The 17,919-nt window shown below is 64.7% G+C and overlaps 2 protein-coding genes across 9 annotated transcripts; one reads left to right on the top strand and one right to left on the bottom strand.

Annotated features, from left to right (window-relative positions):
* Positions 1 to 40: 40 nt before the first annotated feature.
* On the bottom strand, positions 41 to 12,543 carry FLII (FLII actin remodeling protein). Of its 2 annotated transcripts, none has more exons than XM_072938528.1 (30): positions 12,063 to 12,543; positions 10,343 to 10,453; positions 9,977 to 10,048; positions 8,764 to 8,844; positions 8,352 to 8,437; positions 8,103 to 8,264; positions 7,822 to 7,925; positions 7,406 to 7,581; positions 7,153 to 7,310; positions 6,480 to 6,564; positions 6,002 to 6,149; positions 5,687 to 5,823; positions 5,336 to 5,548; positions 4,992 to 5,171; positions 4,237 to 4,319; positions 4,070 to 4,144; positions 3,782 to 3,865; positions 3,503 to 3,674; positions 2,897 to 3,001; positions 2,619 to 2,810; positions 2,189 to 2,377; positions 1,958 to 2,097; positions 1,635 to 1,872; positions 1,383 to 1,537; positions 1,229 to 1,289; positions 1,017 to 1,145; positions 835 to 941; positions 644 to 749; positions 459 to 524; positions 41 to 371 (listed from the first exon to the last, which is right to left on the bottom strand). In XM_072938528.1, exons 1-30 carry the CDS (start codon positions 12,123 to 12,125, stop codon positions 237 to 239), a joined length of 3,813 nt encoding a protein of 1,270 aa, XP_072794629.1. In that variant the 5' UTR covers positions 12,126 to 12,543; the 3' UTR covers positions 41 to 236. The 2 variants fall into 2 exon arrangements, with proteins under 2 accessions (XP_072794629.1, XP_072794630.1); XM_072938529.1 differs by lacking the exon at positions 12,063 to 12,543 and adding an exon at positions 11,433 to 11,611.
* On the top strand, positions 12,281 to 17,209 carry MIEF2 (mitochondrial elongation factor 2). Of its 7 annotated transcripts, none has more exons than XM_031685940.2 (4): positions 12,281 to 12,413; positions 14,499 to 14,656; positions 14,828 to 15,008; positions 15,426 to 17,209. In XM_031685940.2, exons 2-4 carry the CDS (start codon positions 14,510 to 14,512, stop codon positions 16,505 to 16,507), a joined length of 1,410 nt encoding a protein of 469 aa, XP_031541800.1. In that variant the 5' UTR covers positions 12,281 to 12,413; positions 14,499 to 14,509; the 3' UTR covers positions 16,508 to 17,209. The 7 variants fall into 7 exon arrangements, with proteins under 7 accessions (XP_031541800.1, XP_072794637.1, XP_072794639.1 ...); XM_072938536.1 differs by having other exon boundaries at positions 12,291 to 12,413; positions 14,415 to 14,656; XM_072938538.1 differs by having other exon boundaries at positions 12,313 to 12,413; positions 14,382 to 14,549.
* Positions 17,210 to 17,919: the final 710 nt, after the last annotated feature.

Genomic DNA, 17,919 nt, shown 5'->3' with positions numbered 1-17,919 from the left:
AAATTAGCGGTTTTAATATTAAAAATACTGATTTTTAATATTGAAAATAAAAGCATTTAATATCTCTTTAAAGGGCAACCTCATCTGCTTTATCCCTGGTGGGGGTGCGGGCAGAGCATCATCCGTGAGCTCACACTGCAGGGGGTCCACTGGTCAGGGTAGCCACTGCTGGCCGGGGCGGCAGACAGGCCCTTCCTCTCCCTCCGCAGGGCAAGGCGTGGGTTGGAGACACCGCCCTAGGCCGGGGCCTGGCGGAAGGCGCCCCAGGCGTGGAAGCAGCGGGTGAAGGCATGCTGCTCGTTGCCCTTGCGCACTAGGCGCAGGCGGCGGGGACGCTCATGCTCCTTGGAGCGCATGTGCTGGATGTACACCTGGTGGCAGCAGGCAGGAGGGGGGTGAGCTGGCCCCGCCCCCGCCCTCCACCCAGGCCCCGCCCCTGCTCCGCCCCGCCCCCTCACCTGGCAGGCCTTCAGACTCAACTTGATCTCCACCTGGCTTGTCTGGGTCCCCACCCACATGTAGACCTGTGAGGACAGCAGGGAAGGTGGTCTCGTGGGGAACTCGGCCACATCCCCGCCTTCTGGCCTCAACGCCCATCGAAACAGGCGAGCTCCCCGAATGGGCGGGGTCAGCGGGGTCCCACCTCCCGGCCGTTGTCCAAGAGCATGATGTCGTCGTCCGCCAGGTCATCTTGGCAAAAGTCAGAGCACTTCTCAGTCACTGCGAAGTAGCCCTTCTCGTTGGAGCAGCTGGGGGTCAAGAGTAAGAGGCTGAGGGTCACAGCAGCAGGGCCAGGACAGGACCGGGGACAGGGCGGGGGCGCCCCAGCCTCACCGGAAGAGCCGCGTGTGCTTCATGTACTCTGCGTCCTCGTCGTAGGGCTTCTGGGCCCCGATGCCCACCCAGAAGAAGTTCTCAGGCTCCTCGCCCTCGTTGATGACCTGGGGAAAGGTCTGTCAGCCCAGAGCCTGCCGCCCTCTCCACGGTCCCTCAGGCCATCCACCTGCCCTGCTCACCTGTTTGCTGTAGGAGGCCTCAAACATGCTGTTCAGAATGTCCTCCGCCAGCTTGGCCTCATCGGGGTCCGACGCCCGGCCCACCCACGCATACACGATGCCCTGGTTGTCCTCGCTCTCAAAGGGGACCTGTGTGTGTGTGCAGGGGCTCAGGTCAGGCCCAGCCTGCAGGCCCACCCTGACCCACGGGCCTGGCCACACCCAGACCTCACTTTGAGGATGAAGCAAAACTCAGAGTTCAGGAGGCTGGAGTCGGTGTTGATCTGAATGCACCTGGGGAGGCGGAGGGGCGATGTCAGCACGCGCGGCCAGGCCGCCCACGGCCCCCGGGCCCGCCCCGCCCCCGCCGTCTCCGCAGCCAGGCACCGTGTGCAGAGGGCGCTGCCGTTGGTGCGAATCTGGTACAGGCTCGGCTGCAGGGCGCCCTGGGCCGCCTTCCTCTTTCCTCTGTGGATAATGAACTTCCTCTTGAAATGGGACAGGAACTTGGGGTTCTCCTGCTGCTGTGTCATGCGCACCACCTGGGGGTGTGGAAGTGTCAGGGGCAGCTCCCCGCATCCCCGCCCAGGCCCTGGCTGTGGGGGCGTGGCCTGAGCGCAGGGGGCGTGGCCGGCACACCTCCAGCTTCCCCGGGAACAGGCTCTCGAACTTCTTCTGCAGGCTGAAGGTGAAGGTGAGCCAGCCCATGTTGGAGGCCTCGCGGCCCTGCCAGAAGTACACGATGCACTGGAAGTCCTCCTCCGGCTGCTTCTCCTCCGACTCCGCCGCTGCCTCCTCGCCTTCCTTGCCCTCTGCCCCAGCCTTCTCCTCCTCCTCTTTCTTCTCCTCCTCCTCGTACTCCACAGGGACCCAGTACCTGTGCGGTCACAGGGCAAGAGCAGGGCTGAGACCTCAGCAGCAGTGGGGGAGGGGAGGGGAAGGGAGGGGAGCGAAAGGGGTACCTGCAGAGAAAGACGTAGCAGTCCTGCGTGTAAAAGTGGCCGAACTCCTCCTCGGGCAACCGCGCGAACTTCTTGCCCTCGAGCACAAAGCCCTCCATGCCGTCCAGGTCCTCGTTCCACTCCTCCATCAGCTGCTCGGCCTGCGTGCGAACCCGTCCATCAGGGCAGAGCTAGCCCAGCCCCTCCCACGGCGGGTCCACCAGCTGCCCCCGCCCCGCGGCCTGCGCCCACCTCGGCCAGCGGCATGGGCGGCTGCCGCGGCAGGAAGAGCGCAGTGAGGTCGGCCTTCATCTGATCTTTCTTCTCGGCATCGCGCTTCACCTTCCCCGAGAGCCCTGTGCCCTGCAGCACAGCCTCAGCGTTGCGCGTGTAGTCCACGGTCAACACGTCGTCCCAGTTCTTGAACTTGGCCTTGAATACCTGAGAAAGCATAGCCAGAGTGGGGGTTGCAGGAGGCAGGGGAGGCCCAGGGAAGCGGGGGCGGGGCCTGGGAACGGGGGAGTGGGAGGGGCAGGGGCCTTGGAGTGGGAGGGGCCGTCACCCAGGGGTCAGGGCCTGGGCACCAGTTTGGAACAGGTGTAGGGCGGTCATCCCCATACGGACAAGGCGCCTGCAGGAGACCTCCGGGGGCAGTCTGTGCAGCCTGGGCCACACCGCACACCTGTGCCTCTGTGCCCTCCAGGCTGCGGCTGACCGTGGCGTGGCGTGGCCGGTGCAGCATCCCGCACAGCTCCTGGCCCAGCTTGAGGGCAGCAGCCCGCACCAGGCGCGGGGACTTGCGGCCCAGCCAGATGAACACATCGGACCAACAGTCCAGGATGTACACGCAGCGCGTGTCCAGAAGGCTCTGCAGCTGCGGGGCCCCAGGGACTAGAGGTCAAGGCCAGGGCCATGAAGGAGGGACCCCAGCCCCCAGGCCCTCCTCCCTGTGTGTCTCACCAGCCGCATCCCAGGCATCAGCTCCACCTTGGGCCGTATCTTATGTTCCACTGAGAGCTTGTAGTTGATCTGTGGCAGCTCCAGGTAGCCCAGGCCCAGACCCACCTAGCAGGAGGAACAGGTGGACTCAACCAAAGCAGTCAGCCAGGGAAAACGAGCCCCGCCCACAACAGCCCAATTCAGTCTGCCCCAGGGTGTGCTGTCTAATGCCTGCTCCTCTCCAGACCCGCGTCCTCCCGCCACCCCAAGGTCCTTTTCAGAAGATCCTAGCAGTGGAAGGGCTTTCAAAAGATGCCTCCCCTGCCTGCCTCCTCCAGGTCCTCACTGATTCTCTCCCGTCCCCTTCCTGCCCACAATGCCCCATATTCCTTTTACCAAGAGAATGAAGGCCAAGTACCCTGGCCAGCACCCAGGCGCTTCTCGGCGCCCTCTCCAGCCCCGCCTTCACTAGTTCCCAGGGCCCCAGAGTCAGCCTCGGACCTCTGCACAGGCCGGTCGCCGCCCAGAAGGTGGCACCCTCTCCCCACCGAGGTCCAGATGGAGCCCGGAGCCCAGAGCCCCATCCTGATGCTGGTGAGGTCAGGCCAGCCCTGCACCCCAGCTCACCTTATACAGCTTGGGCTGGGGTGGCCAGAAATCATCAGGCACGTGCTTCTTGATCTCGGAGGGTGCCCCCCCAAGGGCCTCCCAGAACTCTGGAGGCTCCTGGCCTTGTACCAGTTGTGAGATCTCTGCCTTCCCTTTTCGCTCATTCTTGTTAATTTTCTCTGCAAAGAGCCTGAGGGCGGGCGCAAAGCCTCAGTGAAGCCCACACCCCTTCTTAGGTGACAAGTTTCCTTTACACAGAACACCCCACAGTGTCTGGGCAGGATGTAGTCATCTCACCTGGCCTTGGTAGTGCTATTCAGTGTGGCCTGGGCCCCCTGCCACACAAAGATGTCCAGCCCTCGGTCCAGCAGGAAAACAAACCTGGACAGGAGGGGTGGGAGGGGCTGTGATGGGCCGGGCAATGATCACCCCCAGGCCTGACCCCACCCCAAATCCCTCATTGTGGGGTTCTAGCCCCCTTGCTGGGCCTCAGGAACCCTCCTGCCAAGCTCTGTGGCCCCTGCCCCCCCACTGGTGGGGAGGAGGCTCAGGGTCACGCACTCCGCCGTGCGCCATGGGGCTCACCTTGGGTCCAAGGAGGCCCCCTTGAGGGGCACGGGCTCCAACTTGATGTTCTTTCTGCCATACACGCGGTACATCCTGCGGGGACACCAAGGGGCAGGCTTACCCCCACCCCTCCTCCCGTCTCTCCCAGCTGTGTCCACGTCGGTGCCCCAGCCACACCCCCTCACCTGGTGACATAGTGCGTGTCCTCCACAGTGTAGAAGCCACTGGCTGTCCCGCCCTCGATGTAGGAGATGTCGCTGTCAAACACCTGTGAGTGTGCCAGGGCGTGCTCCTTCACTGAGCTGCCCCCTCCCCTCGCCAAGTACCACCTGTCAGGGGGCGGGGCTCTGCACAGGTGGGTCCATGGTGGTGGTAAACATAAGGTCTGTGTCTACAGACGTTAAGCCCACGTAGGGCGCTAGATGTATGCAGCCGTGAACGTATGCCCGTGTGCAGGACGCTGCACGTTTACAACGCACGTATCGGGGGACAGAGCGAGCTGGCTTATGAGAAAGGACAGATGAATGTGCCTGAAGTCTCGTATGTATAGGTGTCTACGTGGAACCTTTGGTGGGCAGGCCAGCGTCGTGCACTAGCCCAGTTCACTGGACTCCAGCCCCAGTCCTGGGCCCGCGTCCTCAGTGTCCAGTTGCTGGGACACCCCCTGACAGCTATTGGTCCCAGCTCCCCGTGTCTCCTGGCCACACCCCCACTGACCTGGCTTCCAGCTCCCAGCTCCCAAAATAGTCTGTATCCTAGTCTGGCTGACCCCAGCCCCACCCCAACCTGTGGCCTCATCTCACTCCCCTGCCACCTGAGCTCACACGCTGACACATCCCCACTAGCCCCGCCCCTCCAGCCCCGCCCCATTCCTCCTTAGCCCCGCCCATGGCCTCCAGGCTCCCCCCTCAGGTCCGGCCCCTTGCCCAGGTCTGGACACCTGTAGGAACTCCTCGCTCTCGTCGCCCATCTCCTCCCGCACCGTGCGGCACTCTGCACCCAGGTAGTTGCGCAAGTTGACAGCGTGGATAGCAGAGCAAGCCTTCTTATCGAGCGTGGCCTCCCCACCGATCCAGTAGTAGATCTCCCAGTTCAGAGAACCGCTGTCGTCCAGAAACGTCTGGAGACCAGGGCACAGTGGAGTCAGCCCTTGCCAGGCCACATCCCCTGCACAGCCCTCACCTCCTACCCACTTCCAAGGACACAACCATGAGTAGGGGATTCTCAGCTGCCCAAAAGAGGGTCCCTGGGGCCGCACAGCCCCCATCAGCGTCCTGGCCTCACCTTGAGCACAATGTAGCAGTCTGCCTCGTAGAACTTGCCGTGGAGGGCTTCCTCCACCAGCACGGGCACAAAGTTCTCGATCTGCCAGATTGTCAGGCCAGGCAGCTGGCCCACGTCCTCCGTGAAGAACTCCGAGTAGTCCAGGCGCGGCTTCTCCAGGCCCTGGTCCCAGCGCCGCACCTTGCTCCCGGGTGCTCGGGTGTCGCCGCCTTCCTGGGGTCACAGGCACAACGCTGGCTTAACCACGCAGCCTCTCAGGCTGGTCTGCCACCCAGGGCCCCTGGCCCTCAAGGCCGGGGGCACACTGTGGCGCAGAGCCCGGGCTGCCTGCCCTGCCCCGGCCCGACTCACCTCCTGCTTTTTGTTCTTCTCCTGGGCCACGTCTGACATGCCCTTCAGCACCTGCTTGGCCTGGTCATCCTGGGCCGAGTCCTTGCGCCTCCGGAGCCGCGTCTTGCGAGCCAGGGCATCCTTGGGCCCACTCCCTGCTGCAGGGGAGGGGCGAGCAGCTGAGCCCTGGCTGAGCCGGCCCTGTGGGTCTCCCACCAACCAGGCCCACCCCCAGTCACCTGCCCCATCCAGAGAGCACGTCCCCCCAGTTTACAGGTGGGGAGTCGAGGCCCAGAGAGGGGCCCCCGCTCCCAGGCCAGACCCTCCCGTGCTCACCAGCTGCTGCCGCTGCCACCGTGGCTGGAGAGGCCCCCGCCAGCCGCAGCTGGTTCTGCAGCGAGAAGTCGATGTTGTACCACTCGGCAGCGCGGTCGGCGGGCTTGGGAGGCATGACGAGGCTGGGGTTCTCCCGCACGTCCAGGACCTGCCTCGTTGGGTGAGCAGAGCTGGCGCTGAGTGCGAGTCCTACCGCCTGGCCACACCAAAGCCTGTTTCCACCCGGGCCGAGGGGCCGGGCTCTCACTCAGCCCTGCGGCTGCCCTCGAAACCTCAGGTTTTCCCATCTGTGAAGTGTGACCTCAAAGGCTGGTCGTGGGGCTTAAGTGATGCTACCGAGTGTCATATGGACACAGGTTGTGGTTCGTCCCTCCCCACCCCGGCACTGCCAGTCCTCTGGGAGCCCCAGCTGCTCCCCCACCGAGCCCCTTGCTCGGCACCCCCACACCCCCATCCCCGTGCTGGCCGCCTGCCCAACCTCGATCTCTGTCAGGAAGTGGATGGCCTCCGGGAGGGTCACCAGACGGTTCCTGTTCAGGACGAGCTTCCTCAGCTTCGTGCACCTGTGAGGACACAGCCGGGCCTCAGGGAGGCGCAAGATAGGGGCCTCAGGACTTCCAGGCTGGGGTTGGGGAGACAGGTAGCACCAGAGGGGCTGAGCAAGCCAGTTAGTTAGGAAACTAGCTGGTTCTAAGGCACTGGGGAGGCAGGAGAGGTGGAGGCAGGGGGAGCCAGAGGCCACTTGCAGCTAAGTGACCATGAGTCTCCTCGTGGATTCCACAAGGCCTTTCAAAGTGGCCGTCTGAGATTTAAAGGTGCTGGATGTGAACGAGAGAACATCAAAAAACATACTGTCCTCAAATTAGCTTGGAAGTTGCCAGGGGTGCTCTGTTCTCAGTGCCGGGGGACGACCCTAGGGGATGGGAGTGGTGGAGCCCTGCCGGCCTCATCCCTGTTGGTATCCCCTCAAAGGGTGCTCTGGGGAACCCAAGCCGGGACCCACTGGCACAGGCCCGCGGTCTTCATCCACAAAGCCAGCTTAACTCCTCACGACTGTACAGTCTGGCACCCAAGGCCTCGGGGTGGCGGAGGGCCAGGCTAGCATCCTGGGTCCCCAGTGTGGTGCGCCTGACCCAGCCTTGCCCCGGCACCTGCAGAGACTTTCAGGGATCAGCTCCAGGTTGTTGTTGGCAGCCATGAACTCCTCTAGGCTGGACAGCTTGCCGATGCCCGAGGGCAGCCCATCGAAGTCCAGCTTGTTGGAGTTCAGGTATAGCCTCTTCAGCTTGGTCAGCTTGCAGAGCGCCGACTGGAGGGGCACAGGCAGGAGCGGGGTCAGGGGTGGGGGCGGGCGGCCCTGCGGCCTCCCCGCCCACCAGGGACGGGACGCGCCAACTGACGCACGGGCAGCGAGGCAAGCCGGTTGCGGGCCAGGTTCAGGGTCTCCACGTGCACCCACTGGCCGGCGCCCAGGGGCAGCTCCTCGAGCTGGTTGCTGCTGAGGTTCACACGACGCAGGCTGGGGAGGGTATACAGGCACTCGGGCACCCGCGTCAGGCCGTTGCAGGACAGGTCCACGTCTGGATGCAGGGTGGGGGCATCAGCTGGCTCCCCGTGGCAGATTCCAGGGCAGCCAGGCCTGCGTGAACCCCAACTCCCCTACCCCCAGGCTTTGTGGCCTTAGGCGAATGACTCAGCCTCCCTGAGCCAGCTGTCATGTAATGACGGGGGTCAGGACACAATCACACCTTCCTCCCCCGGAGGTGCCCAGGGAAGCAGGGTCAGCCCTCCCTCCACAAGGAAGCAAAGGGCCTGCCGACCTGCGAGGTTGCTCAGGCCCTCCAAGCTGGTGGGCAGGTTGCCCAGGGTGCGCTGGGTGTTCCTCAGGTGCAGGGTCTGCAGGGCCGTCAGGGCTGGGAGCTGCCTGCAGGAGACATGGCGGTCAGGTCAGGGGCAGGCAGAGAGCTGGGACCAAGGGGGCCTACTGGCTGGGGACAGGGCGGCCGTGGGTCATGCAGACAGGCACGAGGGTGAGGGGGTTGACACTGAGGAAGGCTGGGGCCCCAGGGCCGGCTGTGCAGAGCGGGCAGGCGGCGCCCACCGGAGCTGGGCGTGCAGCAGCGGGTTCCCATTGAGCACAAGCGTCTGCAGGTGCACCAGGCGGCGCATCTGCGGGGGGAGGCTCTCCAGACGGTTTTCGCTGAGGTCCAGGTACAGCAGGTCGGTGAGGTTGATGAAGAGCTGGTTGGGGATGGCGTCGATGCTGCAGGTGGAAGGGAGGGACCTCCGGGTCAAGGCCGCACCCCCCAGGACCGCCCCTCCCCCCAGACCACCCCGCCCCGCCCCCCACCTGTTGTGGCTGAGGTTCAGCACCAGCATGTTCTTGGCGTTCTCCAGCTCCCGCGGGCACTCGGTCAGCTGGTTGTAGCTCAAGTCCTGGGTAGAGGGGCGAGGGGGGTCAAGGCTGTTGGGGCTGGCCCCACCCCGCCAGGCCTCTGCCAGGCTGGCGGATCAGGATAGGGGCTGAGAGGGAAGTCGGTGAGGGGGTTTCAGGGCTAAAGGGAGACAGCAGGACTCTGGGAGGAAGGAAGCCTCGGCCAGGGATCTGACTCCACAAGTGACATCGGGCGAGGCACTGCCCACCCGAAGTCTCAAGTTTCCCTCACTGGAAAATAGGATGACAGGGCCCTGGGGACCAGCGTAGCAGGTGGGGACTGGATAGTGGGGCCGGCACAAGGGCCAGGTGGTGGGTAACTACTCACCAGGACTGAGAGATCATCCAGCTTGAATATGTCATCAGGGACTCCGGAATTCTTCAGCTTGTTGGCCCGAGCCACGACGGCCTGGGGATAGACCACGAGAGTCCGTGATTCCTGGCTTCCACCCCAGGAAAAGCAGAAACCTGGGTGGGACACCTCCGCACTGGAGCCCACCAAAGGCCAGGCCTGAGGGGTCTCCCACCCTGGCCTTTGCTCACAGTCCCTTCACCTGGCAAGCTCCTATTCACAACCCAAAGCCCAACTCAAGTGTGCCCCAGAGCCCAGCACAGGGGCCCCAGGGAAGCTCTTCTGATGGAGTAGTCCCTCTCTCTTCCAAATCCGAAGGGCGAGATAGAGGTGACTCTGGGTCAGAGTTTCAAACAGAAGAAAAATCAGAGTGTGAACCGAGAACAAAGCTGTTTCCTCTGCCCTCAGGGAGGCTTCAGAAGTGCAGGAAGTTTATGCAGGACGGCTGAGGGGGAAGGGACAGGCCAGGGAACAGTGCCATGACCCTGAGTGACAACAGAAGTAACAGGGGCCACCACTGCTGCTCCCTCAGCACCAGAGTTGGTGGTGCCACTTCACCGTGTCACCGTGGTCAGCGCTGGACCGTCTCACAAAGCAGAAGGGGTCATACAGCCAGGAAGTGGCAGAGCTCAGATCTGAACTTGGACAGCTTGAGCCCAGAGGCTGTGCCCTTAACATCTCAGGGCTCAGCCCTGGATGGCAATGACTCCCACTGAGGCCTGAAGGAACTGGGGGGACCTGATGTTCGGGGACGTTAGAGCTCCACGGAGAACAGAGGGGTGAGTGGACTACCCTGATTACCTCCCCTCCCAGCCAAACCTCACCCTACCACAGCTCTGCCACTGCCTGGCTGTGTGACCTCAGGCAGGTGACCTGCCTCCGTGGCCAAGTGTCCTCATCTGCAAACTCGGTGAAAACCACGATAACATGAAAAAATCACAGAACAGACAGAACAGCGTTTAGCTGGTGTCAGCTGTTACTATAACTGTCGTTCAAGATAGGTGGAATTTTGGACTTTTTAACCTTTTTCCCCCATGGGTTACTTAATCCAGGGCATTACTGCGTTCTCGCCCCTTTAGGAGCAGACCGCTGAGCCTGATGTGGGGTGGACAGAGGGGCCGGCCGAGCCTGGAGTCTGGTCCTACCCCCACACCATGCCCTGATTTCCGTGGCCTCAGGCGGCACTCACCCGCAGCGATGGCAGGCTGGACAGCTCCCCGTGAAGTGTGGTCAGGCTGTTGTGGCTCACAGACAAGTGCTCCTGGGCGGGGACAGGGGAGCAGAGACTCAGCGCAGTTGGGGTGGATGTATCGACAGGGCCCCCACCTGCCACCACAACTGTGCCCCATCCAGGGGGCCCTCGCCGCACAGGCCCTGTCCACTGCTGCAGGTTCCCTCCTTGCACACGTCCTGGCATAGGGTGCTCACTCCCTCTCCACCAGCTCTGCCTGTGGCAGCCAGCAGCCTCTTCTGTGTCTCTGCCTTTTGCACAAGCTCTGCCCACCCAGCCAGCCCCACCCACAGAGCCCCTCCCCGTTTGCCCAGAACTTCTTACCAGCTTCTGCAGGGCGGCCAACTCCTCTGGCAGGTAGCAGAGGCCAGTGCGGTTTAGCTTCAGCCATCGCAGACTGGTCATGGCCTTGACATTCTCAGGGAAGTAGCCACCCTTGGGGGGAACATCATGGTGAGGCTGGTCTGGTAAGGGGCACTCCTGCTCTACCACCCTCTGTGGCTCCCACTGCCCATGGGAGCCTTTGGGAAGCAAGACAACCACCTCTCACCAGCTGTGTGACCCCGGACAAGTCACTTTGCCACTCTGTGCCTCAATTTCCTCACTTCTAGAATGGAGCTAGTAAAAGCCCCCGACGACAAAAGTGTTGTGACGACCAACTTGTGATCAGGGCGGATGCTGAACCTCAGTGCTGTCTCTGGTCGGATTCTCAGCCCCAGGGCACACCCACACACCCAGCTGTGCGGTTGGCTCAGCTCAAATACCTCTGCCTGGCATCCAGGCCCTGCCTTGGTGGTCTCAGTTAGGGGCAGCCCTCAGCCTCTGTCCAGGCCCAACCGTGCCCCCACTCTGCCATCAGCACAGCTGTAAGAGGCCAGGTCCACTCCCCCGTGTGAGGCCCAGCTCCTCAAGCCCCGCACAGGCCCAGCCTTGTCTGTTAGCCGACTCACAGACTCTTTCTCCACTCACAAGTGCCTGCCCAGCACCCCTACAGCTTGTGTCAGGGAGCCTAGGGGGAATGCACCTTCAGTGCCCTTGGCTGCTATCCCCTTCCCTCGATGGCCACATTCCCGCTGGTGACTCAGGCCCTCCCAGCTTGGAGAGGACACACAGGGACCCCAGTCAGGGAGTTCAGATGGGAGCAGAGCAGAGCAGTGTAGCTGCCTGGGCATAGGGTCAAGTCTGCTTGCGTGGGTAGTTAGGAACACCTGCCTGTCTCCTCGGCCCTGGCCCGACTCCTGACCCCAGCCAAAGCCTGGGCTGCTGGACCCTGCAGACCCAGACTGACGCTACACTGACCTCAGCTAGATTCTGCTCACTCTCCCACCCTGTAGTCCAGGATGACCCTCTCGGAACCAGGTCAACTATCACCTCCACTCCTGCCCAGCCTCCTGTTGTCACCAGCACTGCCCACCTCATTCCTACTTCTCTAGAACCGTGTGGTGTCCACCCCCACCGCTGGATGCAAGGCTGGGCTCGGTTTCTTTGTGGTCCTGGTCCATCAGTCCTGCAGCTGCTCAGACAGCTACCAGCCGGGGCCTCTCACACCGGCCCGACACTCTCCCCAGCAACACGCCTCCCAGACGGCTAATTCTAAGTCCCTTCACCGGATGAGAAAACGAGGCGGGGAGAGGGGAAGTGACTTGCCCAAGACCACACAGGGTGGGGGTGGCGGGGCGGGGGCAGGGCAGTGACGGCGGGGCGGCCGTGAGTCAGGGCCTGGCTTGGGCGTGCGACCTCACAGGGGCGGGGACGGGGAGCTGGGAAGGAGGGAGCACAAGCTCGCCGGCCCCGGCCACCCGCCGACCGGGCGGGGCCCGGAGCCAGCGCCGGGCCCGGTGGTGGCTCCCCGCGCACACCGGCGCGGCTAGGACCCAGCGCGCGCCGGCCCCGCCCGGCCTAGGTCCTAGCCGCGGACGCCGGGCGGAGGCCTCGGGGGTCGGATCGGGGCGGGGCCGGGCCCGCGAGAGCCCGTCCGCGGTCCCGGGCGCGCCGGAAGCGGAGGGCCCGCCGGGGGAGGCCCAGCCGCCTCCCCGAGGCTCACCTTGAAGTCGTTGCCGCTGAGGTCCACGCCGCGCACGAACGGCAACACCCCGGTGGCCTCCATGGCGGCGCTCGGCTGCCGGGAGCGGGGAGCGGGCGGCCGGCGAGGCGGGGCGCGAAGGGCGGGGACCGCGGAGTCGGCGGGGCGGGGAGAGCGCGGCCCCGCCCCTCGGCCCCCGGCTCGGGACGCGCCCTGGCGGATGAGCGCACCGCCTTCTTGGCTCGCGGGCGCTGTCCCCTCCGCCGGCCGGTGCGCGGGACCCCGGTGGTTCTGGACCCCGACCCGGGCGCTCGGCGGCAGCGGCAGTAGGACGCCCGGGTCTTCGTGCGGGAGCCGCGGGCCCTCCCTCCGGTGAGACGCTCCCCGGGGCGCAGCCCAAGCTCCTCGGCGTCCTTGCTCGGATGCCGGGTGCGCGGTTACATGCCCGCTCGTCACCCTAGAGGGCGGTCGCAGTGGGTGACGGGGCCCGTGTCCCTTTCATGGTAAGCGGCCGCAGGCCACAGTGACCAAGGGACCCGGAGGAAGCTCGCCTTCCCGCCGGCCGAGCGCGCAGCGCAGACCTGCGCCTTTAAGGCAGAGCGCGCCGGGGAGCACCACCCCCGAGGAGCGCGCCGTCGCCACTGGCCGAGCGCGCGGCAGGGAGGCACGTGGGAAGGCACCTCGAGCGCTCCGATTGGAGCCAGCGCCTGCCGGTCAGCGAGCGCCGGGCCCGAGCCCGCCCCCCGGGCCTCGGCGTTCGGTTCCCGAGTCCTCCACGTTACATTCCCAGACGGCCCCGGGGTGCGCGGCCTTAGCGGGCCCCTTGCGTCCGCCGGCCGGTGCGCCGAAGCCGCGACGTAGGTACGGCCGGAGCGCGGGGGCGTGGCCTCCGCCGGGCGCGCGGCGCCGGCCCGGAAAGGGGGCACTGGGGAAGGACCGAGCTCGGGGCCGGTCTTGGGTCCATCCCGGCGTCCCCAGGGCCCCGATTCCTTCGCTGGCCGCGGCTTGGAGGAGGAGGGGAGGCCCAGCTGCGCCCTCTCCTCTTCCCGGGCTGGGGTCTGCGCGACCCGGAGGCTGGGCGGCGTCCCCGGTCAGACAGGTGGGGTCTTCGAGCGCTTTACAGTTTGGAGGCGGGTGGCAATACTGATCCCGGACGAGGAAGCCGGCCACAGGGCCGTGCTGGGTCACCCCCTGGCCCTCTTTCCTATTTTTAGCCCGGGAGCGGGCGGCGGTGCCGGGCTGCAGGCCTCACCTGGCAAGCAGGCTGAGGCACCCGCTGCAGCAGGGCAGGCAGAAGTCCTTGGAGCTGAGTTGGCTCTGAGCTCAGGGTCATTTGCGTGTCCTCAGTGAGACAGTCCTGCCTGGCCACCTGACTGGTCCCCTGGGCTTGTCCCTTAGTCACACACCCCCTCAGCGCCTAGGATCTGAGAGCAGCAGTCCCCTGGATAAACCCAGGGCTGGGCCTGGCCCACGGTCCCTGGCAGAGATGCCTGTCCTCCCAGCCCCACACTTCTGGGCTCCCCCCTTTAACCTTTCTCACCACACCTGTGCTGTTTTGTAGGCGAGCAAACAGTGGGGTTTTGGGCCCTTAGTTTGCCCTCTGTTGTCTGGATTCCTGGCAGCTGAGGATGGCTCCCCTCCCACCACTGTCCCAGGCCCGAGAGGCCCCTGTCCAAGGCAGTGGGCCAGCCCTGCTTGGTGTCTTTAGGGACACTTTGCCGCTCCCCCAGCAGAGCCTTCAGCCTGGTCTGGCACATACCTGTCGACAGCCAGCTCCCGCCCCCTGGGCAGCCTGGGCCATCGCCCTTGTTCTGTCCTCTGACTTGGTAGCTCTGCCTCTGGGGGCTGCTGAGATTTGGGGGGGTAACTGTGGCCTCTTGAGCTTTACCAGGGTCCCCCCAAAGGTATGACAGGCTATCTGGGGCAGGCTGCATAGGACCCCAAGCCGCAGTCTTCTCCGGGCCTTGGTTTCCTCCTGCTGTGCCAGCCCCAGTTAGGACCCAGAATGGGGGCTGCCCCTGGGGCCTGGCCGTGTGTGTGGGTGAGGGTCTGCAGTCCCTGCCACTCGCTGTGTGGCCAAGCAGCCTGTTTCTTTGTCAAACGGGCTTTGGTGACGGTAAGACCCACCTCACGGGCTTTGGTGGTATCAGAGGTCTTGGAGGGTGGGGTGGGGAAGATGCTCCCCTTTCCCTGAACTGCCATGAATCTGAGGGCCTTTCTCCGTGACCCCGCCCTCCCAGGGGGTAGGCTGTTTGCAGGTTTGGGGAGGGGGCTTGGGCAGCTCCCAACCTCCTCCCAGGAAACCCTGAAAGGGGTCCCTTTCTCCCGAGAAATTCTCAGGAAGCCCCCTCGTGGGCTCAACTCTGACCCCAGCAGGACGACAGCCAGAGTGCCTGCCCTGCTGCCCTGCTGGCCGCCCCCTCGCTGAGTGGTCCCTGCATCCTGGCTCTCTTGCAGCTGGATCCACCATGGCGGAGCTCTCCCAGAATCGGGGCAAGCGGCGGGATGGTGAGGTGCTGGGTGGCGCTGTGGACTTTCTCCTGGCCAACGCCCGCCTGGTGCTGGGTGTGGGCGGGGCTGCCGTGCTGGGCATCGCCACCCTGGCTGTGAAACGGGTAAGGCTGGGGTGGCCTGGGGACCCTGGGGCTCCCCAAGCAGGGCCAGGGGTAGTGGGGCTACCCGAGGCTGCAGCTGCCTCCACCCCAGTGGCCTGGTTTGCTCTGCCCTTGGCTTTGCTGTGGCCACCCAGGTTTTAGACGCTCTTGTCCGTGTCCCTCTGTCTGCAGCTCATCGACAGGGCCACCAGCTCTCGGGACGAGGATGATGTCAAGGGGGACGCCACATGCCTGGAGGACAGCTGGAAGGAACTGAGCCTGCTCAAGGCCACGCCACGCCTGCAGCCGCGGCCCCCACCTGCTGCCCTCAGCCAGCCCACGCCGCTCCCGGCCCGCTCACCCTCCGCCCCAGGTGAGCCGCACTCCTCCTCTGCCCTGGATGAGCCCCCCTTTGGTGGTCACATTCAGGAGATGCGGCCCAGGCTCTGCCACTGACCGACAGCGTGACCACGCAGGTTCCTGCATGTTTAATGGTGTCATGTTTCTCTGTTTTTCTACCTCTTGGGTGGCACTGAGGCCACCAGGATGTGTGGGCCATGGGGGGTGGCAGCATTCTGATGGTGGGGGGACCTCAGATGGGGACACAAGACCTGGAGCCTGTCTCCCACCCTCTGTGAAGCAGGCTCGGCCTCAGAGCCCTGCTGTCCGTGAGGACCTGGCTAAGGGCCTTCTCAGGTGTCATTACCAGGGAGGGACGCAGCTAGTAACTGGGCAGAGCTCTCTTGGCTGGTGACAGCCCCTGACCTGGTCCCCGGCCCCTTCCTCCCAGCGGGGCCCGCAGGTGCAGATGCTCCAGGGGCGCCTCGGCTCAGCTCCCCAGCACCGCCGTGCCTGACGTTCCAGGAGAAGCTGCTGGCATTTGAGCAGGACCATGTGACCATCCCTGTGGCCCATGTGGCTCTGGCCAAACAGCTGGCTGGCGATGTTGCTCTGGAGCTGCAGGCCTACCTGCGAAGCAAGTTCCCCGCACTGCCCTTTGGGGCAGTCGTGCCCGGCGGGCCACTCTTTGATGGGCTGCAGGCGGGGGCTGCCGACCCTGTGCGCCTCCTGGTGCCCCTGGCCCTGGAGCCAGGCCTGTGGAGCCTGGTGCCTGGCACGGACACTGTGGCCAGGGACCCTCGCTGCTGGGCGGTGCGCAGGACTCAGCTGGAGTTCCACCCCCGGGGGAGCAGCCCCTGGGACCGCTTCCTGGTAGGCGGCTACCTCTCCTCCCGGGTGCTGCTGGAGCTGCTCCGCAAGGCCCTGACCGCCTCCGTCAACTGGCCGGCCATTGGCAGCCTGCTCGGGTGCCTGATTCGGCCCCGCGTGGCCTCGGAGGAGCTGCTGCTTGAGGTGCAGCACGAGCGCCTGGAGCTCACCGTGGCTGTGCTCCTGGCCGTCACCGGGGCCCAGGCCGGAGACCGCCTCCTGCTGGCCTGGCCCCTGGAGGGGCTGGCGGGGAACCTCTGGCTGCAGGACTTGTACCCGGCGGAGGCCGCCAGGCTGCGGGCCCTGGATGCTGGTGACACTGGGACCCGCCGGCGGCTACTGCTGTTGCTTTGCGGTGTCTGCCGCGGCCACTCTGTCCTGTGGCGTCTGGGTCGCAGCCACCTGACCCAGGTGGTTCTACGCCTAGGGGAGGAGGAGGCGGACTGGGCTGAGGAGGCCCTGGGGGAGCGCTTCCTGCAGGCCCTGGAGCTGCTCATTGGCAGCCTGGAGCAGGCCAGCCTGCCCTGCCACTTCAACCCCGGCGTGAACCTGCTGGGCGGCCTGCGGGAGGAGGAAGTCGAGGACCTGGGCTACGCCCTGTACTGTGGCCTGCAGGCCCCCGAGGGGCTGCTCTGGGGTGGCGTGGGGCACGAACGCTGGTGAGCTGCACATGCTCCCTCCAGGGGTTCCAGAGCACCTTTCTGTTTTTAGCCAGAGGATGGCTTAGCTCATGTTGTGGGAGGCCTGAGCGGGGCCCCCACTTGCCCCGACCCGGCCTTGGGGCCGACCCTGAGGCCTCATCACCAGCAGGGAATCCACAGACAGAACAAAGCTCCTACTGTCCTAGGCACGGGATAAGGCCACGCTGATTTTCTGTCCAGAGGGAGTCCTGCTTTCCTCGGGTGCCAGCCTCGGTGGACGCTGTGCGTGTTTCGTCCCCCAAGGACCGGAGTTGCCTAGAACCCGCGGAATGCAGCTTTCGTCTGATTTAAAGGCCACGTGTGTCCGGTTTGCTGGCCCAGCTCTGTAGCTGGAGCGGGGGCTCTCACGTCACACCTCAGGGAAGGCCTCCCCGCGCCCCCCCCCCGCTGCCACGGCTGCACAAGTCCTGAGCTGAAGTTCTCTGTGCCGCCCACTGGGCCCCGAGCGGAGGGTGTCCCCTGGCCCTGCTGGGCCCGCCCTGCGGTGCCAATACCAGCTTCGCTAGCTGACCCTGTGCTCGCCCTGAGGCCTGGCAGGGGAGGGGGCTGGGGAGGGGCCTGCCTCCCCTCCTGGGCTTATCTCCTGTCTCTGGTATCCTTCCTCCTGAAGCAAAGCTATGCCTCGAGAACTGTGAACAAGAATAAAAGCAAAAACTTAAGCATCTGTAGGACACACTGGGCTCTTATATGCAATGTTCCAGTTCTGTAATCTCGCTGGAGGGGCTGGGGCTCAGCCTGGAGGAGATGGATTTCAGTGGAAAAGTGGATTCTGTGGAGCAAGAATGTTACACGGTTCCTGGAGGTGACGTGTTGCTATAGTCACAGGAACAGACTGGCTAGGGTCTCGTTTCTTCCCGGAAGCCTGACCCCTGGAGCCCCTGTGCTTCCTGGGATGGGAGGTGCTGCCCGGAGCCCTTCAGCCAGCCTTGTGGGGTGGCAGAGAAACGTGACCCCACAAGTTGAAGGCAGGCTCCCTGACGTGCACAGGTAGGGCAGCAGGTGTGTCTGTCCCCACAGGAACGGTGGCTGGGCTCACTTGTCACCACAGATGGCAGGTGAGGCCTGGGGAGGGCTTGGGGCACTTGAGCTGAGGCCCCACCGCTGTGCCAGGGCCCTCTGGCTTTTCCTCCTCCACCCCATGTACACCAAGGAGCCGCCTTCATCCGAGGGCCAGCGCACAGGGCAGACAAGATGCTTGTGTGTACCTACCTGCCTGTGCAGGGCAGTGGGCTCTGCCTCGGGGGCACTCCGTCAGGCTCCACAGGGGGTCAGAAGGAGGGAGACTGGCTTCCCTGAGTGCTCTTGGCACACAGCTGTGAGCAGTGGAGGGTCAGCCAGGGGACAGGCTGGAGGCAGAGGCAGCCATGGCCTTCT

Source organism: Vicugna pacos, chromosome 16 (genome assembly GCF_048564905.1).
Source record: "Vicugna pacos chromosome 16, VicPac4, whole genome shotgun sequence".
NCBI lineage: Eukaryota > Metazoa > Chordata > Mammalia > Artiodactyla > Camelidae > Vicugna > Vicugna pacos.
This window is presented reverse-complemented; position numbering and strand designations above follow the sequence as displayed.